The following is a 25172-nucleotide window of genomic DNA, read 5'->3' on the forward strand; positions in this document are numbered from 1 at the left end:
GGAGTGTTATCCTACTGAGGGCAGAGGTAGTAAAACATTTTTCGTTAAAAAGCCAATGTTGACCTTTGCTTATCTTCCTCAGTGATGAAGTTCCCGCCCACCTTCACGCCACTCGCCGCAGCTACTCTGCCATTGCCAGTGGGCATGAGGTAACGTTACATAACGGTGTCGTCAAACAGAGGGAGACATGGCGTTCCCTCGCTGTCTTCATTTCCCTCCCACTCCTCCGCTCTTTTTCAGAAAATCAATTTTGACACAACCATGATGAGGGCTTTTAATTAATGAATAATTTAGGGGGAAATGCGATAACAGTGTCAGTTAATGGTGCTAATTTAGCAACCAGCACCAGTCAGCAAACAAATCAATTAATGCAATATTGTAACATAATTTTCTCAAAAGTGAAAACAACACACACGTATATACATAGATACATGCATATATCTATATACTGTTTATATATTAGGGCTGTCAGTCAATGACATTTATCGTAATTAATTGCATGATATCCACAGTAAACTCGTGATTAAGTGTAAATTAATCATGTTATATCTGTTCAAAGATTTACAAATATATATTTTTCAAGTTTTTCATAGCCTTGTTACATAACATAAAAGTGAACAAATATGGTTACCAAATAATTTTTTACATTTTTTTTTTATTAAGTACATTAACTCATGAAGTTACAGTTGAAAAAATTGTGAAACATAGATCTGTGTTGGGGTAATTTTTCTACCCTTAGGTAGCATTAGTGTTTCATGTTGGACATTGGTGACAGGAACACTACATTTAACGACTTTTAATAACCCGGGGAAACCCTGTACATCTACAACTATTCTTATATGAAGCCACCCAGCAGGGAGATGCTAAGCGATGAGCTCACGGAGTAGGGAAGAAGTCACAAGTGTCTAAGTTGATTTCTGCTCTAGCTCTGGGCCGAGCTGTTGCATAACGCCGACAGCTCATCTCCAGCCGCCGCCGTGCACGGGGCTTATCCCGTCCTCCCGCTCACGTCATACGTCAGCTGCATCTGCCTGGCCCGGGACGGGGAACACGGCGCAGAGACTGAGGCGGGTTGGCGAGCGGTTGTAGCCGTCAGCCCAACGGCTGACATTATTGCTACACGGGGGGAGATGAGGCAAGAGGAAGGACGAGGAAGGAGGGGTCATTTCCTGTCTGGTGAATGTCATCTTTTCTCAAGACGAGAAGACGCTTCATCAACTTTTGACATTTCATGATACACTTTTGATTCCGTTTGGTTTAAAATACTGGACGCGATGAACTCAAGTGGAAAACAAGCATCTAAAGAATAAGTACAAATGTTGATAAAAATAACTAATAATCATAAAAGCTGCAACATGATGGAGTGGGAAAGGCACCGAAAATACAGTAATTTCTGAACAATAAGCCGCTACTTTTTTCACTTGCATTCGACCCTGCGGTTTATACAAAGGTGCGGCTTATCCATCAGATCACAAGGGGGCGCACTATAAAGAAAGCTCGGGAGCAGCCAAGTGAGCCCAAATAGAATAGGAGAGATAGAACGAGAGCGAGACAATTTGCTTATGTGTGTAACAAACTCAAGTATTCCCTAAATTTAGCTAACACGGCTTAGTCAGGTGCGCCTTATAGGCCAGAAATTACTGTAATAGATTACTACACAACTAATCGATTACCAAATTAATTAATCCTCCAATTTTACCCTCTCAACGGTAATTATTCTTTGATTTATGTAGTCATTCATGAAATGTTTTAATTAGGGTGACCATTATTTTTATTTCGAAAAAACAGGACACTCGGCCAGGCTTGGAAATACTTCAATGACACTCAAAGTTTCCTCAAAGATGCCATAAAATGCAGAACGTAGGTCTCCTCTGTATGGGTCAAAAATAAAACAAAAAACACTCTTTTGAAGACTTATTTGACAAATTAATAAATAATGACACATTGCTGTAAGCCCAACCTTGTTTCTCTTCTGCGGACTTTATTTTTATTTTGAGTTAACTTATATTATTTGAGTGAGGACTGAACCCGCACCCTCTGTTTTGATCTTTACCAGTGAGCTAAAGTTTTGCACACACAACCCACCTTGGTTGTTTGCCTACAGCCCTAGCGATGGACTTGAGAGCAGTCCGCAGTCTACATGTCGCGGTAACGGGTGCACTCCGCCTCCCATTTGCCACGCAATGAAAAGCGGACATTTTCATTTGTTTATAAAAAGAAAATTCAATTAAAATACTAAAAAGACATCCGGACAGGATGTAAAAAAAGTGGACATGTCTAAGGAAAAGAGGACATTTGGTCACCCTAGTTTCAACAACAATAAGACTTTTGCTTTTACGTAGGAAAACAATGACCGCAACAGGAATTGAATCCATTTAAATAATTAAACAATACCAAGTAAACAATAATTGGTAAATCACGAAAAAAAAAATTGTAATTAGGGTTGTCCCAATCCAATATTTAGATCGGATACCGGTCTGATATCAGCCCCAAAAAACAAACAGTATCAGTGTACATCCAAAATCAATATCTTCCTACATTTCATAAAAAAACAAAAACAAAACAAAAAATCTATAAAAGCATGCATCATTCTTGCTGATATTGGATCGATAACGGTATTGGACAGTACTCTACGTTGCAATATCGGTATATTATCGGAAGTGAATAAGTTTTATCGGTACACCCCTATTTATAATACACTAATGCAAAATACATTTTATTTGATTATCCGGTTAATCGGTGGGGAAAAAAAATCTATTGACTAATCAATACTAAAAATATTCGATAGTTCATGACCATTCAATCAACATTTTTGAATAATCATTAAAAAGTCCAATCTGCCCGTGCATCATTTAAAAAGAAAAAACAACGACAACGTGCTGGAAAAACGAAACACAAGACAAACTGATGACTAAACACACACACCGAGAAGTTCCCCGCGATACCTGTTGTCGCTTGCCTGTGTGACGCGTAGCAAAGAAGTCTGGCGTCTCTTGGAGAGCGAGCGCCTGGCAGCTGTCTGGCTTTGCCTCGCAGCGTCCAGCGTGCTCACGGGGCCAACACCTGACATTCCTCACCACTTCCTGGACCAATCATCTCCGACATTTCCTCCGGCAAGAATGGTTCAATTGAAAGTAACTTCAGGAAAAATGCCACAGCAGAGTTGCAAGATGAGCGCGTGGATGCCGTCTCCCACAGGAGACAAGCGCTCGCTAATACGCAGCTGTGCGTCTGAGCTGAGATCTCACTCCTCACTTCTGCCTACTGTCACGATAGCAAGCACACTTTTCTCCTCCCTGTCTGCCTTTGTGTTCCTTCTCACCCCCCTCCTACTCTCCTCTCCTCTTCTCTTCTGCCTCCTCGACCCTTTTTCCTTTTTTTCCCTTCTTCAAATCACTTCCCAAAAATGAGGGAAAGCCCTGCCTGCCGATGTGCAGACTTCCCCAATCTGAGAACAGATGATGCAGGATGGAGGTTCTAAAAATAAAATCTAATTTCGCTATATGAATAACTGGCTCTCACCCACTGTCAACATCAGATTAGCCACTAACCTACTTGTTGCCCACAACCTCCCACGCCCTCGCACAGGCTATAAATACTCATCTATCCCCGCGCATTGATCCCACTTGAATGCCGGGGGCCACCGCAATGAGCGCATTGGGACTAATACAAGAAAGAATTAGAGGAAGAAATTGAAAGACAAATGATCTAAAGAGTCAGACAGAGAGTAGGAGGTGGAACGGACCGCCTCCACATCAACACAGGACAGCATTTTTTATGACTGTGAGGTTTGGAAGCAGCAGATTTACAGTGGATAAAAAAGTCAACACACTGCTGACTAAATGCAAGGATTAGGTCATATAAAAAAATAAATAAAAATCACAACTTTTTTCACCATAAAATTTAACCTTACAACAGTGGTTCTTAACCCCATCAATTTCCTATGCGCATTCACCGAACCCCCCCCCCTTTTTTTTTTTTAATCAAAGACAATGAAAACAGAGGCCCCAGATTTGAACCCTGTGGAACACCATATGTTTCATTATACTTGTGAATTCATATTGCACATATTTGTACGACCACTTTCTTTTTTTGCTCGACGTAGTTAGTATTAAGGGATTACAATAATTAAGAAATCACATGACGTACCATCACAACAGCCACAAGTCGACTACCGAACACACCACATTCCCTTCAGCACAGAATAGGCCAAGCAACGGGGCGTGATCACCTTCAGTCAATGATTGCCAAGGTGTCTCAACCTTGTGCCAAGGGGAAAAAATATAATCAAAAGAAGGCCAAAAAGTCCCACGTTCAAATTTTCCGACATGCTTGTAAGATTCCAGGCATGTTTTTGTAAAACGTAATTTGGGCTAAAGTGTTTTTATTTGTAAGACGAGGCTTCCATATTGACAACCGAGCCCCGTAGGCCAGACAGATGAAGACGGCAGGAGATTGTTGTCACATGTTCAAAATGTCCAGTACTTGCCAGCAATTCCTGCAGCGCCTTCATTGTTGTCGTCAGCCTTTTGGAAGCCTCCTAGACCAGTTTTCTTCTCATCTTTTTACTTTAGTGAAAATGCTATATTGGAAAACCGTATATGGGGCTTTCTTTAAAATGATGCCACTGACATTTTATGTAAAATTTTATAAATAAAAATACAGTATGCATACAAATAAATAAATAAATAAATAAATAAATAAATACATTAAATTTGCAAAAAATAATAATAAAATATAATAATTCAATAAATAAATAAATTAAAGAGTTGAGTACTCGTACTGGTATCGGTCTGAAAGAAGTGGTATTGAACATATCTAATTTAATGCCTTGGAAAGTATTTTGTACCCTTCACCTGAATGATATCTTTGAACTATGAGATCCCTCTGATATAGAAGCTCTCTATACATTTATGCTTTAAGATGTGACTACAAAAATGTCACCATGCTAGAACAGCTGCAGACTCCCATTTAACGTGATTGGGTCATTCACAATTATGAGAGGGTGTGCACACTTGTGCAACCATGTTTTTGTTGTTGTTTATTATTATTACTTCTTCTCCAAAAACATATATACTCAGAGAGTTGCAAAGGTTAAAGGTCAAACTAAAGGTTTGAACATGGGTGTGTAGACTTTTTATAATCACTGTACATGAACCTGGATCTCTTTTGGCTAATTTAGCTTGATTTTCACAGAACATTTTTCCTAACAGAGCCATAAGTGTCAGAAAGTGTCAGGTCACAGTGCTGACACTTATTCATAACAAAATGGTGTGGTTAGAAACAATGCCTGGATTCCATTTAACAAGGCGCACCTGAAACAGCCCTCGAGTCACACATCAACAAACTCGACGTCACAGTTATGTATGCATGCAACTTCGACTGTTTGCGATTTCAAAGAATCCTCTGTTGTGTAATTACGACACAGTACATTCAAAAATCAAAATAAAAACGCCCTGACGTTTAAGCTTGAACACGGCAAATTACAATTAAGTCTCTTATCATAAACAAAACGCACTGCCGCAAAAATCATCAAGTCGAAGCTTGCATAAGCGCTTCGGTTTAATTGTTCCAATATGTCTGGGAAGGTCCCTTTTCCAAAGCAATCAGTGCAATTAGTTTTATTGGTTAAAAAAAAGTGGCGCTCGACATGTAATGATGTCATGTAATCCTGGGCCCATTCCTTTCAAATGGAAAGAGTTGTTTACTATTTACAAACAACTTTTAGTGTGTGTGTTTTGTCAGAAGTCATTACTTCCGGGACAAATTGCAACTTTCAATTCCCAAGAGCCTTCCCCCCTCGTTCGTACCATCTCTCGCCATGGAGACAGCAGCTAAAGGGAGAGACCAATGTTATGCAATTGGACTAAGCCTTGCCAGCAGGCGGGCACCACTTTGCCACCCCCTACCATTTTCCCCACCATCTCCTCCTCCTCCTCTAACTTCTTACTTCAGTCAACACATTTCTCTAAAGATTTCGTTTTCTTTGGTCGGTTTTGTGTCAAAACGCTTACTGTTAACTCATTCACTGCCATTGACGGCTATAGACGTCAAAAATTCATTTGAACTATTTCTATTAGTTTAACATTTTTTTTCCACTTTTGTTAACAAGCGTATGAAAACCTAGCAACAAATTATTGTACATTTAGAACAGATATAAAATTTGTGATTAATCGTGAGTTAATTATTGAAGTCATGCAAAAAATTGAATCGCCTGACGCGATTTAAAAAAAAAGAAAAGATTATTAAAAATTAGGGGCATCAGGTGATTAAAAATTGTAATCGTAATTAATCGCATGACTTCACTAGTTAGCTCACGATTAATCACAAATTTTATCTCTGTTCTAAATGTACAATATAAACAATTCTAGGTTTTCATACTCTTGTTAACAAAAGTGGAAAAACATTTTAAACTAATAGAAATTGTTCAAATGAATTTTTGACGTCTATAGCCGTCAATGGCAGTGAATGAGTTGATTTGGTTGACGGTTCGGGGGCAAGAAAAAACGATAAAGCACTACTTATTCTTAAAAAAAATTTGTATTCCTGTTTTTTTGCATGTGTTACATTACCTTCAAACCTCAATCGTGCTTCGCAAGACAATAGGTATTATCGGTTTTCAGTTAAAAACAGTGTTTGCGTAAACAGCCCCTTTGTCTGACATCATTCGCCTTGGACGCCGAATCCCCTTCATCCCCGCCATCCACCCCCTTCCGTTCCCTCGCATGCACTCTTTTTGCTCGGCTGTTGACAGAGGTGGGAGGCATTTCTCTTTACACATGGTTGCAGAAGCTCTGTGTTGCTCGCTGCGTGCTTTATTTGCAGGTTCTAATATCAGTCAACATGCCAGATAGATGACTTGAAATAAGTCGGTTGGCTATGGTACAGCGCTATCTGATAGTGATTGTGAAAGCTGCAGTGTAACTGGCCAAGGAATCCAACAAAGAGGAATGTTCCGCAGTAAACAAATGGTGGAGAACTGCAATTGGTCTGTCTACCGTATGTGTATGACAAAACAACTTCATGGTGCCAAAAGTTGTACAGTAAGTTTTTAAAACGAAAATTGAAAATCCAACTGTACTGGATGTGTGGTGCAGAGGTGGCAAATGCAGGTCCAGAAAGTAAAAACCCTGCCACCAAGCAAGCTCCCCGGGTGCTCGGTTACCTGCTAGGGAGCTAGCTAGCTAGCACAAGGGGCTAAAGCCAAACTGTGGCAGGGTTTTTACTTTCTGGAACTGGATTTTCCACCTTTTGGCACGGTGTGATCACTATACCAGGCAAAGGGGAAAGAGCACAAGTTTCCCATCGTAAAGACTTCATCAGACAATGCATCAAGTTACCCCACCTGACTGGCTACGATCACTGCTGTCGCCACTCCTGAATGGCTAAGGTGACGACTTTTGACCCCGCTCTAAATGCGACTGCGCTTACTTCGAGTACGTCTTTAAAATATTGACCCGACCTCACTGACCCCACTCTGCAATCCTGGTAATTTATATGCTCTTGGGGGCTTTCGGTGGTCCACTATCGGCCTGTTAGATTCAGCTAGGTCTGGACAACCCCAACCCTCCGATAATTTTCCAGAATTTCCACTAATACCGACCCTTGGAGGCACACACACACACACATTCACCACCTCCCATTCCTCCGCCTCCTCGCTCAGTCAATAACACACCGATTGCACAGACGAAACAACAGATTTCCTTCTGATGGCAGCGAGCCGACACAAAGAGAGAGGAAATAATCACAGCAGAGTTTGTGAATGAACATGCAGGGGCCTCGTGCATTTTTTTTCCTAAGATGGAGCTTTCTGATATGAGACCAGCCAGTACCTGAAAGACAGTCCCTGTGTAGAGTTCAGCTCCATTATTCTACATCCTGCTCTAAATAACTGAGGAAGCTGTTCAATAATCGCAGAGAATATCAGTGAAGAACATCTAGATAATAAGTGACAAAGCAGAGCACATTCATGACTTGATTTGTAAAGAGTAAAATGTAGTAGAATCGTTTGAGTGTTAATAAAAATGTCTGGTCATTTCTTGCCATGGTCAGCTGCCATTTAAAATGTGATTTATCTTCTTTGCCATTTCAAAAAAATAAAAAGAATCCATAGTGGTGATCTAGTCACCGTGGGAGTCAGCAAATAATAGAGGAGAGTTGGCTGTTGGCGCACAGGTTAGCAGCTAGCTGTTCATGGGCTAACCATTAGCCAGTCCGCGTGTTGACTGTGCGCCAGCAGCGGCTCGTGTATGAAGTTGCGTATTACGTGTTTAACTTGTTACAATTACTATATTAGATTAGCTAACAACACCTTGTGTTAGCGATTGTAGATGTGTTTGTTAGCTCTATTTTTTGTAGACAATTCGCTTTATCTTCTTTTTTCAAAGTGTGAAATGATTCCAAAGTTTGGACATTCTGTCTTTTACTCATTCCTTCCTCTTGGCAAGCTCCGACACAGACTGCAGTCCGATCAATTTGTACGCTTTATACAATCACTTAGCGACTGACAAAACATTTTGAAGCTGCTATTTGACATAAAATGATTACATGTTGTTAATCCAATACTGGCTATGTGATACATTTGAACCAATTCCCTCCAGGTAACCCAAAGCTATCACATTCTAAAAGAATGACAATTTTATTTCATCAGACAACAGCTGTAGCAGGATTGAAGCGCCATGTATTGTTTTACCAAATACCAAACTGTTATTTTAGCAAAACATTATAATTGCAGCTGCTGGAAATAGCAGACGTGACGTTAGTGGTACCACAATAAACAGCTATTGTCTCAATGGTTTTCATAGCAACAAAAACAGTGCACTTTTCCTCCCATCACACTGTGTAAAAAGCCTTACTGCAATTTTCTGTAATCATTTCAAACTACTTGTTGTGCTCCTAAATGCATAACCTTCTTAAGATGTCTCCACTGAGTGCCTTCACACTCCGTAGATCACCAAGCATTTCAAGAGTGGGAGAATATCAAATGAACACCTGAGAGAGGCAGCCAAGTGATGTGATAAGCAACTGTCCTCTGCCAAAGCAAATTGACATGTCTTTGACAATAATTTTTTGTTTTTTTTAAAGAGATTACTTCATGTGGAACAGCTTCATTTCCCATAAGACCTGAAAGTTTGTCACCTCCCATTGCATGTGACTCTGAAGTAGCACAAACCACACACCCAGGCTCTGATTGGCTACTGCTTGCAGGAATGATGCCAGACATCATACTCAACAGAGACATAGCAAGTGTCAGTGTTGATAAATACAGCCCACAACCTGACCTTAAAGGCAGCACTCAGCAACGGTTTGCTTTGTCCCCCACATCTGCACACCGGCACTAAACATCTAGGAGCCCGCCTCTTCTGCTCACATTTATATAATTCCATGAAAGTTTAATGTCTCACTATTTGAAATTCATTATAAAGGTGTGCCTTGCTCAAGGGCACCTCGCTCCAGTCAGGAAAATAATAGCCTTCATACACACATTATTCAGTTTTTATTCCTCCTACTTTTTTTTGACATACATCTTCTTCCACATAATTCAACCGATTCACATCATTCCGATTTCAACATATCTCAAAAATTATCATCATGGGGGGTATTATTTTCCTCATTCCAAAAATTCACAGTTTTCTCAGAATTCTACAAACATTTTAACAAAAAATCCCCCATTCATTTCTAATGGGACATTCAACATAACAGACATAATTCAAGCTCGTTGAATTCACCTTGGGAAGGATTCTCAAAATGTCAAAAATCCCTCTTACACACACCAAAAAAAATCCCTATTCATTCACACATTTATCAAATCAGATTCACATCATGCATATTCCAAATCCTTCAGTCTGTATCTCACTCAGGGGCGAGCATTTGCGAGTGTTCGCCAAATGATCGCGTAGTGTTGAAATAGTTTTTGAAACTTTGAAACATGTTCCTTGCGACAAGAAAAATTGTTCAGCAAACTTGAACGAACCCTGACGAGAAATCAACATTCGATAACACAAACCGTCACCCTTAAGTGGGATACAGGCTTAGAGTTCATCTCATTCTCATTCATTTGACACATTTTCCAAAAAGCATCCATTTCATTCCTTATCATTTCACATGCTTCCATATTTTTTCTTTCAGCTTTTCAGCTTTAACTCGCAATTTCTCCAGAAATTGCAAATGTCTAATTTATAATATTTCTAGCTGTGTATCATCAAAATCAACATATACAGAAAACAGGAGATTCCCATCAAGGCATGAAAACCAAGTAGGGAATGTCTGAATGTACATCTGGGCTTGTCACTCCCACTGCGGCTGCCAGGATAGAGCGGGAATAAGGTGGTTTTCCCCTCCGATCTAAACTGACATGGACACATTGAGCGATTGTTACAGAGCAGCCTGGGTCAAAGCCCAGACCTCACTGCACCGCTCTGTGCCAGCCACTGCGTCTTGAATCGACGGTATTGTTGTTTTGTTGCCTGAAATTCTGACAGTTGGCTTTGGCACCACAACGCATCATCAAATGAGTCTGTGTAAAATTTCTGTGCGCACATCTCCTCAAACATTCACCACATTTTCATGCTGCATTCCGGCGACAATATTCCCACACTTCCCTGGAAATCATTTGATCTCGTCGCACTTTTTCCCCACAGTGCCCTTCACTCGTCTTTTAAACCCTCACTTTCGCCCCCCCAACTCGTAGGAGGTTCCAGCAGTAGGACACAAGGAACAGCACCTGCAGCCCGAGACTCATGCTGCTCTGTTTCCCTGGCAACCCCTTCATTGGGCTTTGCTTGTGCAAGCCATTAAGCAATGCCAGCTCGGTACACACGCAGAAAAGCGCCCCCACACAATCACCCTTTTAAGGGTTTCCGGCGCTCGCCTTACTGCTTTTTTTTTTTTAACTTTTTAAAAACATTTTTTACCTTAACTCACCTCACATTTTTCCCTCAGTCATAAAAAATGACCACCTGCATTCAGCAACATCAATCTAAAAAGTTAATCTAAAGTTTTTGTCAGGGTATTTCTCTGGAGATGACATACAGTATGAGCGCGAGTGTGTCCGAGCCCTAAACCCTCTCAATGTGTCATGCACACATCTCCAAATAATGCGACATCCAGTCCCGGCATCGCACCGCGGGGGAGATTTTCTTCCACTAACTCTCGGCCTCTTTGCTGACGTCAGCGCGGACAAATCCTGTTTGGCTCCCGACTCGATTTTCCCCTCATCATCCCAACTCCTACGCCAGCGCTCACCTTTCCGACTTGCCAACATCAATGCGGCTCAACCGAGTTTCCAGGAAGTGGCTCGCCAGGCGGGAGCAGCTCACCTGGGGAGGGAGAAGGCGCGTGCGTGCGCAAACTCGGGCATACGAGACTAACAAGAATGAGAAGGTCACCGTTCGTTAGCTCCAATTTGATTCGGCGCGCCTTGAGCCCTTCACTAATGCTTCACTTTGAAAAGTTTAAGCCTAATAATTTGACTGACTGGGCTGCAGCGCTTTGTTACTCACCCACGAGGAAGCCAAGGACACACACAGGCGCGCGCACGCACACACTGACCTGACAGGTCATCTCACTACATTCATGCCTGAGAGGACAAACTCACTCTACTTGAATAATGCAACAAAAACGACAACAACACACAACCTATCACGTATGCAATACCTTATATACGCACGAGCAGAAATGTGGTTTGGCGTCGATATTAGTCAGAGTTTAATAACAATAAATACGCGGTAGTTTGTGCAGAGGAAACGTGGCAGGCGGAGGAAAATGGTGACAGATACACAATTTTACTGAAATTGTAGGTCATGTGACTAACAGTCACAATGAAACATAATACTGAAAGTGTATTTTGACATTAGTGGTTTGATCTGAGGCATCCTTGTGGTACACTCAACAGAATTATTAGCGATCTCAATTATTACATTAAATAAGTGGTTGACCACAGAGCAGTGATGAATAAATGAGAGCTAACCATTGTTATTTATAGGCAGAATACAAGGAAATAGCTTTTTAAAGTAGAGCTAGACTGATATATATATGTAAAAAAAAATTTTTTTACAGGGTTGATAATGATTATAAGTAGTCAAGGAGGCCGATAACCGATATTCACTTTTTCGGAAAGGGGAAATATTAGCATTTAAAAAAGTACAAACTCAAATTCTTAATTTGGGTGAAATGTCTTTGAGAGTATGTTTATTGAACTTTTTTTTCTTTTAAATCTTAGACAATAGACATCTTTGTTTTAAAATTCAAAAAATAAAGTTCAGAGAACTCCTAAAACCATCAGCAGGTCTTAAAAAATTAAATGCTAAGTTAAACAAATGAATAGCTCCCTATTACTTTCTCCAGTAAATAAACTTTCCAAAATATCTGAAATGTTAAAGTTTCAGTTATCTTAGTTTTAATTGTAAACAAAAACAGAAGGTGCAAAGAGTTTCCAGGGTCAGCAGCATCTCTTATAAAGTTAAATGACAATTAAATAGATATTTTTCCACAGTTTTAAATCGCTATCGTATCGGCCCTCTTTTCTTTTCTTTTTTTTAAGGCAGATGCCGATATTAGTCAAAACACTGAATATCGGCACAAATAATTGAACCTAACGATCGGTATATCTCTAGTTTAAAGCAGTACATTAAAAAATCTACTACTACATTTAAAAAAAAAAAACTGTTTTGCGATGCACTTTCAAAGAGGAATTAAAGGGATACTTCACTAATTTTTTTCAGCTGTAAAAAGTTAATATTTTGTCCAGAATGAATTTGATAACTTAATACTTTTTAAAACAATTTTTTTCCACTTGCTGTCGACTGAACATGACATACTACTTCCTCAGCACAGGTAGTAATCTTCAGTCGACAGCAGGTGTAAAAATGTGTTTTTAAAAGGTAGTTATCAAATTCATTCTGGACAAAATACAAACTTTTTATTGCTGAAAATGGCTCAATTAGTCAAGTATACCTTTAATATTTACTGTATATTTGTAGGTATAGTTTACAGCGGTGTAGGATTGTACATCATTGATCATAGAGAGAGTTGATTAGTATAACCTATTAGTAAATCAATACATATACATACCTCTAGAATAATAACTTCTGAAAAGAACATCTTTTGAATACAGCCTAATGTGACTGGTATGTACAAACAGTTAAGTGATCAAGCTAAAAGGAATAACAACTTGTTCAGCTATTCGAAATATGTGCCAGACAGAAAAGTGAACTCATTAGTTTCCTCGAAACCAGATGTCACCAGGTGTGAGGGAGGTGCTCTCATTCACCTGCATCGTCAAGTTACCCTCAGGGCTCGTGGGTAACTAACATTTGCAAATCACAATTAATTCTCAAAAATAGGGACTAAGGGGCGGATTTTTGATCTAAAGCTGTTCTCAAATAATCACAATTTCCTTCAAAATGGATGATGTTCAAGCGTCTGAAGTTTATGAGCTAATGTGCCATTTAAAGGTAGCGCACTGAAAAGTGACTGCAAAGTGCTTCAGTTACATTAATAAGAAGGAGAAGACATTAACCCACATTTCAGAATGGCAAAGTGAGCAGCAGCCTTCCATTTTTCCACCATCTACTCAAAATAGGGCCGTGTAAATTCCAGCCTCGCTCTGCGTCTCTGTCAAAGTGAAAGCTTTTATACCTCCGCTTGGCGCAAACTTCCCCAAACTAGTTTCTGCCCGTCTGTTGTAGTTACTGTTGCTAAAACCCAGATTTATTCCTGCCTCTGGGAGAGAACTTCCCTTTGTGTGAATCTTGCTGCATTCACACACTGTAATTTGAAGGGCCCGTACGGAAACACTGGTTTGGCTTCCTGAGCATGACACAACATGTAAAAATCCATTTAACAAGGCCTGGCGGTTAACTCTTTCTCGTCCCTGCTAGCTAAGGACATTTACATAAGCCAGATGTTTGTTTACTTACTTGACTGTCTAAAGTTTGTCTCTTTTCCAGTGGCCTTTGATACACGGCAGAGTCAATGCACGAGACAGAGAAAAACCTGGCTGACCTTAGAGGGGTTAAAGGGCACTTATCTCACCAAACTGTCAGGCCATTTTTATGTTAGAAAAGTGATTCTTAACCTTGTTGGAGGTACTGAAACCCACCAGTTTCCTATGCACATTAGGCATGTAAGGATATCCCAAAATCACGAGACGATAAATATCACGATATGAACATATTGGGGGGAGGTTGGCGATACAAAAAAAGCTCACAATAAGGATGTAAAAACTCACGATATAGTAAATAAATTTATTAAATAAATAAAAATTAACAAAAGCTCATATTGGGGGGGGGGGGGGGAAGCACAATATTGTGTTTGTGTACATAATAACAGCAGTGACGGAGAAATAGGATTGGCCATGTTGTCATATGCTTCTATTGGCTCAGCGGCGCAAAGCATCATGGTCTATGTAGTTCACAATGTTGTGTTTGGCTGAAGCGGGCCTAAAGTTTTTGATGGCATTGTTGAAAAATATTTGCTGGTATGACTGATTTAGACGAGTGATAAAGTGGCCTAAACATTCCTAATTAAAATCAAATTGCACTAATAAACTAACCACCAGAGGGTGCTTGAACTGCACAAATGGAATATAACCTCACATTTTTAACGGATGCGCTACTTTTAATATCGTGACATGACGACGACTATATTGTAGCAATTTTAATATCGCGATATCACGATATTGCCGCTATCGTTACATCCCTAATGCACATTCACCAAACTATAAAATAATATATATATATATTTTTTTATTCAAGACATAGGTATTGGGTTTACTGGTGAACAAGGAGAGTAGCCTTTTCATGGTATCTGTGTTCCTTTCATTTCAACTTGGCATTGCAAACCATGCAGTAGAATGCCGACTCCCATCACTCAATTCAACTCTATATTTATCGTGCACTTGAAAACAACCACCACTATTTTCTTGAGATAAAAACAGCAGAGGCCCCAGAATTGAACCCTGTGGAACTCCATATGTTATGTTATACATTGCATACATTTTCTCGACATACTATGAAGGGATTATAATAATGAAGAAATCACGCGATGTACCATCACAACAGTCAAAAGTCGACTACTGAGCGCACCAAATTCTCCTGCAGCACGCATAGGTCCACTGGAGTTGATGTAACTTTCTATGTAGCCACGGTCAGCAAAAAGTTAATCATTAACAGCAAAATTACTGATCCAGAACCTTATAGATCCAAATCTGCATTTTCCCCCCAATATTGTTGCACCTACGGAAAGCATTCATGATTACATTAACCGTTATCAGATTAGTCAAGTTAAACACAATTTATCTCCATAAATATTCTCCAGCGTCTGTTTGGCTTTACAGTGCGAACATTTTCCACCTTGTTAAATAAGAGCCCCTTTCACAGCAGTTGTTGGGCATTCATCACGCAGCACGCTCCCTGCTAAAGCTGGGGGCAGACCTGTTGGGCTGGAGGAGCTTTTTATACGACAAGCGGAATGCACATTTCGTTCCATAAACAATGGCCTTGCTGAAAAGTCTGCATGCATTTTCAGGGCACTTGGACGAATGAAAAACACCACAAAGTTGATGTTTGAAAGTTAAAGCGGCATCAAGGAAGTCAAAATTTCGACTTGTACTACTACTACACTACTTGTACTGTCTCAATCCACCTTTTGTGACAACGGCCACCGACGATGGGACAGGTCCAGAATTAGACTTTCCAGAATGAAAAGAGCATTCATGACTGCTCCTCTTCAGCGGGTCCGGAAAAAGACTGACCACCCGGGCTGACCTGAACCACATCCCCAACGACATTTGGGTCACAGGATGAAGTCAGAATGTGACCTGAGGTGTCTGCTCTTTTTAGAATCACATACCTCGAACCAATTTTACATGAATCCTTTGTCAACTACACTGTCTGCTCTTAGTTGGAAGGCAGGCACCAGTTAAATTATGAATAAAAGAAATGAGTGCAATCCAATAAACACATTTGTCTAGGGATGTTCAATACCGATTTATTTGCTATTTCTTCAATTTCTTGAGTACTTATACAGAATTATCCTTAAAATTACATTATCCTTAACAGTACCGACACCTTGAAATAAGGCCTGTATCGGCCCAATAGCTGGTATCGGTACTCGCCCTTTGCTACATTTGTCAAATCAAATATAGTAATTGGAAGGCCCTTTCAAAATCACGCTGTGCAGTTGATAATAAACTAACATATAGCGAAGAATATTGCACGTCAACCCATCATCCAAATAAGCGTTCAAATAAGGGGCTGAGCTGTGTCAACGACTCAGAATTTTAGCTCACTGGTAGCGCTCTGTGCTCCCAAACTGACAAAAGGGATGTTGGGGCACCTCTGCTCTATGTGGTTCTATTTAGCTTTTGAAATTAGAAATTAAGACTTCATTAAGATTAAAATAATAATGAAACCAAAAGAGTATTTCTTCTTTTGCAACAGCGACCCCCAAAAATATATAATTAAAATAAAAAATAAAATAAAAAGTCATATCTGCAGAAAGACCTTTATACAGGTGCATCTAGGTAGTTTTTTGTGCGTTTTTTTTAACAAAGCTGATAATGTACAGTTTTGATACTAAGAATTTGTCTCTTGAAATAAACAGGTTGTTTTTTTTGGAGTGTTGGTTGTGTTCACCCACTTAATGTTTGCCTGCCAGCCATGAGCTAAGTGTTGCTGCTAATGTCCACAGAGAGAGAGAAAGAGAGATAGTCTGGCTGAGGGGGGAAACCACTGGGTGTTTGGCTTGAGCTGCTTAGAGACCAGCTGTTTGACAAAAGTAAACACAAGAAGGGAGAGAGAGAGGGCTGCAGGAGTTCCGAAATTTCTGCATTGTTACCCGCAAAGTACGTCATAGAGGAAAAATACACACCAGAGGGAACATGGATAATAACATTTAGCTGCTGTGAAAATTGTGTTCTGTTACATCTGCTTATTGGCTTGTAAAATTGTTTGAAATGCTCACATGCAAATTTGGTAGGAAATCGTAATTAAAAAAACAACTTTTTTTTATTTATTTTTTTCACTAAAGTCCGTGTTAGAATGACTCACTCTGCACAAAAAAGAAGCACTAAAATCTCTATTTGAGGCATACCATCATTGTCATCAAAATAAATGAATACTGTATCTACACCACAAACAATAAGTCATAAGAAGAGATTCAATTGTGAAACCGCCCTTGCTATTTCCCCTCTGCACATCTTTGTATTGTCCAGCTGTTCCATGAATGAATCTCTAAACTCGCTGCTGATTGTTAATGATCCCTTCGTCGCCTGTGACTACGATTTTCCTTCCTTAGGAAAGAAAAACAAGCCTAAGAATGCACAGTAGTCCAACTCGGTGGACAATTCCCGCCTTGCTGGTGTTTACAGTGTCTGATCGTTTATTATGATTCGGTCAGAAATATAGCCCGGGAATGCTCTGCTAAAGTAACCAGAGGATTAATCAAAAACAACAGACACAAGGTTCCATCCAATCTGCCAACTGTGCACAGGTCAGTAACTCAAAATGCACGATCTACGTAAATCTTGTGCAGGACAAATGGCCTGCTATATGTCAACAAAAGAATGTGAAATGCTGCATTGAAATATATGTTTTTACACCACGCACTTTTTCGATTGGAATTTGTTAAATAATAAAAAATAAGAGCAAAAGTAGTCCGAAAATAAATGACTTCGGCGGGCCACTTGTGCATGTTTCTACCCAAACTGTAAGAAACCGTTTCCAGATGCTAATCTTAAACGGGATTTAAACATCACCACAACAAAATGGGCCTCATCTATCCAACACATTTATTACCCAAATGAAGAGCTTTTTATTGCTTCTATTTACTTTATATTCCTGTCTGTTTTCTTGTAAGATTACAGTTTACAATGGCTCTAAACAACTCAAAACAACACATGCAGTAGCCAAAAGTTATTGTCTAATGAAACGAAAAGAGCAGCTGTTGCATAACTTTGCCAGTGATGCGGATCAGCAGCAGATTGGTTCCAATAGGAAAGAAGTTTCATAAGATGATTGCTTTTCATACAAGTGCAACTTTAATTTATGTGGTCTGGGCGATTGCAACCCCTGTGGTTTATGAAACAACTTAGCAGCCCTCAAACACAGCAGGACTTGTCCTATAACTAGGAATCATCAGTATACTGAAAGTCGGGGCTGCTGAGACGCGACGGGAGGCAGCGATTTATATATACCTGGAAAAAGGGTGCTAAAAATATGGTCTGAATAATACCGCTGCTGCGACTTATCAGCAAATCATGTCACTTTTAGTTGCATGTTGGTTTCATTGTAAAATAAGTTGGGAGTATTTATTTATTTTTGCTTCCCTTAAGAGACACTTTTTTTTCTTTTTAGTATTCTTTTGCCCTTATATGGACATCAAGTCTCTATTTTGGTTTCTCTGAAAAGCAGTTCTGCGAATCAATTACTTCAATTTGAGGCACAATTTTCTTATTTTGTGGAGCAATTTATTTATAGGTTAATCCCAGGACCTGAAACAAGGGTTTTATTAAACAATAAAAATATAGCAATATAATAAATGAACAATTGTTTTATCAGCAGAAAACGGTATTTTCTTGACTGGAAGCAACAACTTTCTATCTTTAACAAGATCAACTATATTGTAATTTTGAAAACGTTTTTTTCATGAAAACCTCAAAAACAAAACTGAGTACTCTATCGCTAAAACAAGTAACATTACTAGTATTATAAACACTGTATTTATACTTTTAGGCCACACCTCCGGGGGCTGACAAAGGGCATACCGTACAGTAATTGATTCCCGGTTTAGTTTAGCGAGTAGATCTTCTCTCAACAGTCTAGAATAGATATTTATTAATTTGCTGTGCAAGCTTGGATGGCTTTAACGTGGTTCTAGCCAGACCATGCATGAAAAGTTGTGACTTGACCCTAACACTTTGAATTAAAAAAAAACATATATATATATATATATATATATATATATATTATATATATAATATATAAAATATATATATATATATTTGGCATTGAATGAATTTTTATTCCTTTAATTCCGGTGTTAACCGTGTAATTCCTAGGTTAGCTTAGTAATTAGCATGGCTTGTAGCTTATGCACATTGGCAACAATTACAGCCAGGTTTAGAGCGGACTGGCTTTGAGCAGAGAAGAAGGAGGGCTCCTCCTTCTGCTCAAAGAGAAAAAAAAAAGTCTGAACATCATTAGACAATCTGGTGCTCAGTGGTTGTGTTATTACTTTGGCTGCTAATTGCTATCTTGGTTGACACTTCAACAGCTATAAACTAAACATTCGTCAGAAAGGCCAACTTCCTCGCTAACCATGTTCCACATTGTTGCTTTTCAATGTGTTTTGATGAGGCAAAAAAAATGCACGTTTCCTCACAAACAGCGATGTGAAACAGCTTATGTCAATCAAGCCTTGGACATATTATTAATAGGTCTTTGCATTTTTGTGGAAATAAAAACAATCCAGGTAGATTTCAGATGAGAAAGCCAGTGGTTCTTTTACATCACCTGCTCCCTCAAAATGACTTTTTGTATGGTGACGTTCTAGTGTTCATTGTTATATTGGGCGAAATGAGGCCAGTTTATTTTTCAAACATGGGGACAGAATCATGTGATGGCTAACGTGGGAGTGTGAGAAGGATTGTGAGAGTTTCCAGGAAAATACATTTTCCACAGACGAGTTTATGCATGTGACAACGGGCCTCTGCATCAGCATTTCCTGCTTAATAAATGTAAGGCCTCGAATGGATGAAAATGGGAGCCTGCGATGCAAATTAAAAAGAAGTAACAAGACAGAAAGAAACAAATGTCTCCGCTATTAGATGGGGAGGAAGTAAACAAGGGTGTTCCCAGTGCATTGTTGGATTTCCATCTTCAAACTTGCATTACACCGACATTTTCCGACTGCAAAAAAAAAGTGGGATAAAAGTATAAAACATTCTTCAGTTTCTGAATGTGGGCGTTCCATCTTGTTCAAATTACCATCAAACAAACATCTTTGCCAGTCCAGATGAATCACCACCAAATGCAAAAAATACAAGACACTGCAGAAGCTGCAGTGCCACCGCCTCCCTCATTAGAAACACAGGACAAGCGCACATTAAAATAACATCAAGTACAAGTTGGCTGCTGATTCCTTTGTCTTGTGCAGCTCTACATTATATAATCATTTCCATTGTTTGACAGTCTGTTTATATGACAAATCAACAAGAGGTGCTCAGAGGCATCTCGTCGGGGAAATTTGCCGTGCAGATCAACTGTTGGAAATGGCGACGATGCATACTTTCACACCCAGCATGCAACGCTACCAACTCCCAGATCTGTGAACAGCAAACGTCTGTTGACACGTGAATCTGTCAGTTCACAAGATAGCACACAAGCCCTTTCAGCCAATGGGTGGTGAGATGCTGAGGCTTCCATATGCTCCATCAGCCATATCTATCGTGCATGATGCTGCTGATGCTGCTGATGCTGCTGCAGGCTGTAGCATGGAATTATAAGATTCAAATTCAGAATACATTGTTGCATAACAATAACAACCAGAAGGGTGTGGATCTGAAGACAGTGACATCTAATTAAGTTATAGCGCACTAAAGTGAAGTATGACAAGAAGCAAAAAAAAAGATGCTGAGGCAGAGAGTCAAACAACACAGCAACCAGACAACAAAGAAAAAGGCCCAAATCAATTCATTGTTAAAAAATAAAAAAAGGCATTTGAGGGGACAGTTTACCAGAAAAAAAATCCCAAACAAGCAAGAGGAGAACAATTCCACAAAGGGCAATTCGAATCAAACCCCAAAACTCAACAATTGTGAGGCAGATGTGCAAGCCACGAGTCCACCATGTCAAAAGCTTATCCACGGTTCGCATTTAAAGGGGTGGCAAAATTCGTATACAGCAGAGAGGGTGTTAAATTTGCTCTTGAGAAATTACAATAAATTGTAAAAAGTGCACGAGTCAAAAAAAAAAATTTCCGTTATTGGATATCATCAAGGTGATTAATATTAATTTTCATAACCTCTTTCCCTTAAATGTTGAACCAAATAGTTTTTAAAAAAAAATGGTTGAGTGTTTTAGTAACAACCCCCTTACTGGATTTTGACTTATTTTCTAAGGTCCACAGAATACTCTGTTCTATTGCTATAAAAACTTGGAACCTACCAAAAGAAAGATTAGTATATTTGTATCTGTTTCCGTTTTGCAGCAACTAGCATTATAATATAGCTAAGTTTCATCATTATTCACAAACCTGTTGAAAACACTGGGAAAAAGGGCTTATTGCACATGGCCCAAGCTGATCTTTTATACTCTGCTGCCACCTGCTGGCGTTTTTTTGTAATAACTACCATTGCTTTAAGCCACCTCTTCATATCAGAATCTGTATCAAAGCCTTCTGTATTCTCTCGCATTTAAAAAAAAAAACGTATAAATATGTTTTTGGTAGTGCAGGACAAAATATAAAAAATTTATTTATACGTTTTTGAGTTTGAATTAGTTAAATGACTACAATAATGGCCCAGCATCAGATACACTTAGACATGTACTAAAAATGTGACTTTTTTTTCCCAAAATAAATTTTTGACAGACACTGTCAGTTTTTTCACTATTTACAGAGGTGTAGAACTACTCTATATTGCATATCGAATACAGAGAGCTGATTTTAAAGGGGAAGTCAACAACAACAAAAAATAATATGTTCCATGTAACCCCACTAGTCTAAACACAGGATTCTGATTACTATGCCTTTGGAATTTGAAAAGTAGCCAAAGCCACCCGTTTCTATCCATCTCAGGGGGCGGCTATTTTGCCACTTCACAGTTGCTCGGGGCTCAGGCAACGACCAATCACGACTCACCCATTTCTGAGTTTGGTCATGTGACATGCACAAGCTGAGTTGCGATTTGTCACTCCCTGAGCAACTGTGATGTCATTTTCAGTCGACATCAAGAAGCAAAATGGCCGTCCCCTTAAGAGGATAAAAGCAGGTCGATTTTCCTGTTGTGGAATATGAATTAAGCAGCTTCCCCGAAATAGTTAAAACGGGTGGATTTTGCTGCTTAACTCATATTCCACAAACTCAATATTAATCAAATACCATGTTAACTAATTCACTGCCATTGACGGCTATAGATGTCAAAAATTCATTTAAACTATTTCTATTAGTTTAACATTTGTTTTCACTTCTGTTAACAAGAGTATGAAAACCTAGAAAAAATATTATTGTACATTTAATTTGTGATTAATTGTGAGTTAACTATTGAAGTCATGCGATTAATTACAATTAAAAAATATAATCGCCTGACGCCCCTAATTTTTTAACAACCCCCCCCCCCCAAAAAAAAAAAGATTATTTAAAAAATGTCTAGGTTTTCATATTCTTGTTAACAAAAGTGGGGGAAAAGATTAAACTAAGAAATAGTTCAAATTAATTTTTGACATTTATAGGCGTCAATGGCAGTGAATGAGTTAATAATACTAGTGGAGGCAAAGAACATGTTATGTAAAGATAATTTGGGGGTTGACTTCCCTTCTAAGTGTATGATGATTTCATGTAGACTGCTCCACAAGGAAGAGACTAAACATTTTTTATATTGCCAATGGCGCGAACTCACCTTTCAGATTTTTTGGGTTGTTCTGCTTGGTACGCGGCATCTTTTCTCTTCAGTTCACAGGTGCATCTTGGGAAAACCGGGCGCTATTGTCGGACCTTGAGAGGAGCTGTGGCCTGTGTCGGAGGCGTCTGCATACATCTACAACAAAAACACACGAGTCCGAATGAGTTGCGCAGAAACTCCACACTATGCTGGCCTTGTATTCTGTCATTGGGCAGCTGTGTGCTCGTTTAGGACAGAGCTGCTGATTGAGGTTCATCCTCAAACAGGTGCACCGGCCTCTCAGAGGTCCTGTGTGGTGCGAGTATACCACCTCGTATCTGCATCAGATGCAACCTGCCACTGAGTTTCGAGGGGGAAAAGCCTGATTGTAATTGCTGCTCTTCACTGGTGAACGATGCGAACAATAAAAGCTCTATGTGCTCTAGCAACGGATGCTCAGGGTGACACAGAGGGCAACCGTCATCACATGCGTGGCCCCGTTTAAGTTCACAGGACAAAAAAACAATACAACTTGAAACCATTGGAAAACTAAGTTACATAAAAGGGGTAAGGGTTGGTGCAAATTCAGATTTAGGACATATATGGATGTAAGACAAAAGGTTCTGTAAAAATGTACATTAGGCCCATTATAGCTGCAAAATATGATGCCTACATAAGAACGATCAAGATTTGTTTTAGATATCACATTGTTGAAAATAATAATAAATGGCATGTTGCTGCTTTCTTTCCCTTGCATCATCCCTATCAAGTCCGGCTGAGGCATATCAACACCTGCACCATCCTTTGTTTGCCCTCCGCCGTTGTTACATAACACTTACTACAAGTGGATGCTTTTTCTCTATACACTTGCTACATGTGGCGCTAGAGCAATGACATCATCGCATGAGAACAGCACTGTTGGCTGCATCATCTGCCTGCATACATCCACGTTTATTTACAAGTGCCGCCAGCATGCATGCCACACGACGAGCCTCTCACCTGGATGCACTCTTGGGATTCTCCAGAGCAGGTTCGACGGCGCTGACGAGGAGGAGGAGAGACGTGCACGCCTGTCAGTCTGTCTGTCTGCGAGCCTGTCTTACCCTCTCCCTCTCTCTCCTCCGTGCGTGTTGTTTGAGGAAACACCCCGATGCTAACCCGAGAAAAACACCATCACGGCAGCCTGCGATGCCCCAACGCTTCTGGTTGGAAAACACCGGACTAATGAAGCATATCTACGCACAACCGTGGTCCCATTAGAGCCATTATGTAAAATAAGCATGTGCAAATGTGCGCACTGCGATGGATGAGCGTGCGTGTCAATTTGAAGACGATCCACGTTTCAAAGAGAGTTGTGAACAGTTTTTTTCTTCTTTTTTTGCTCAAACCAGCATGGGATGAGGCGAGCCAAGGCGATGCATGAGGAAAACGCGTATTTTGTTGCAACACGTGAACGCCCTGCAAGAGAGGGAGGAGCCAGGGAAAACCCCTCGCTGTCTCTGCAACAGCTAAATGGAACACTTCCCTTCAGACAACAAACCCCCCGTGCGCATGCACATTTTGCTCAACATCGGCATCGGCAGCCAAGCACATGCACGCAGATGAGGGAAAATAGCTAGGACCTTACCTACAATAGGGGAAAACAAAACAATGAAGAGTTAAGTTGCCGTAGTGGTCAACCACGCGCCACCCGTCGTGTCGTCCGGGACACCGCGGACAGCCTGGCTTCCACGTGAACTTTTATGTCGGTGTCACGCATGACGAGACCACGAATGAAAGCAGCTTTCAGGGTAAAGCGACCCAGAGTAAAAAATAAAAATCCACCCGGGGAAGCGTCTCACACTAGGGGAAACACACGCATGAAAACAAAACAAGCGCGCCCCGAGTTGGTTTATTTATACTCGCGAGTTGTTGTTTAGCAAATATAGTTATAACGTACCTTTAAAGAGACGAAAGAGGTGCTTCAGCTCCGGATTCCTGCCTTCACCTTCTCCCTCACTTTCTATTGCAGGAAACAGACAGGCCCACTGACGTCACCGGGGGTCCCGTCTCCGCCTCCCAGCCACGGGGTGTTCTCCAGAGCCAGCGGGAGTTTCGCGATGGACGCAGCGCCCGTGACTTGAATTTACTCACCGAACCTAATGCTCACCCGTGTTTCTTATCCGTCTTGAATGCAAGAAAGACACATAAAACATTACACATCAACCATGAAAGCGCGTGAATTTCGTGAAAGTATAGAGCCGCAGTGACATGTCGTTGTACGTACACCCCCTTGACGGAGCCTCATCCTCTCTCTCCTCGGCGCATAGTTTAGGATTGACGGTTTTCCCGGAGGTTCCTTGTTGTCAGGTCACGTTGTGCCCCTCCGCCACCACCGCCCGGGCTTTCCCTTGCACTAACCCGCAGCAGGGACACAACAGCGGGCCTTTCTGCCTGGATTGCCCGAAGGAGCTGTTTGTACTCGCTCGTACAACAAGCACTCGCGTCGAATAATAGCGCTTTATGATGAAAGAAAACAAATTAGCATTGGTTCGCCCGAGTTGTTTAGGTGTGCTTCCGCCATTTGCTTTTC

General features: G+C 40.2%; 1 protein-coding gene across 4 annotated transcripts in view; it reads right to left on the reverse strand.

Moving 5' to 3' along the window:
- The window catches only part of hivep1 (HIVEP zinc finger 1), a 56539-nt gene extending 31367 nt beyond the window's left edge, over positions 1-25172 (reverse strand). The window contains exons 1-4 of one of the 4 annotated variants that reach the window (XM_086062512.1): positions 24867-25172; positions 24540-24766; positions 24228-24442; positions 22619-22756 (exon numbers count right to left, since the gene is read on the reverse strand). In XM_086062512.1, coding sequence (XP_085918638.1) covers positions 22619-22658 — 40 coding nt within the window. In that variant the 5' untranslated portion in view covers positions 22659-22756; positions 24228-24442; positions 24540-24766; positions 24867-25172. Of the gene's footprint in view, positions 1-22618; positions 22757-23599; positions 24155-24227; positions 24443-24539 lie in introns of those variants that run through there. The other 3 variants (XM_086062510.1, XM_086062511.1, XM_086062513.1) reach the window with 3 other exon arrangements.

Source organism: Leptonotus elevatus, chromosome 19, assembly GCF_054856555.1.
Source record: "Leptonotus elevatus isolate MCC_2025b chromosome 19, RoL_Lele_1.0, whole genome shotgun sequence".
NCBI classification, from domain to species: domain Eukaryota; kingdom Metazoa; phylum Chordata; class Actinopteri; order Syngnathiformes; family Syngnathidae; genus Leptonotus; species Leptonotus elevatus.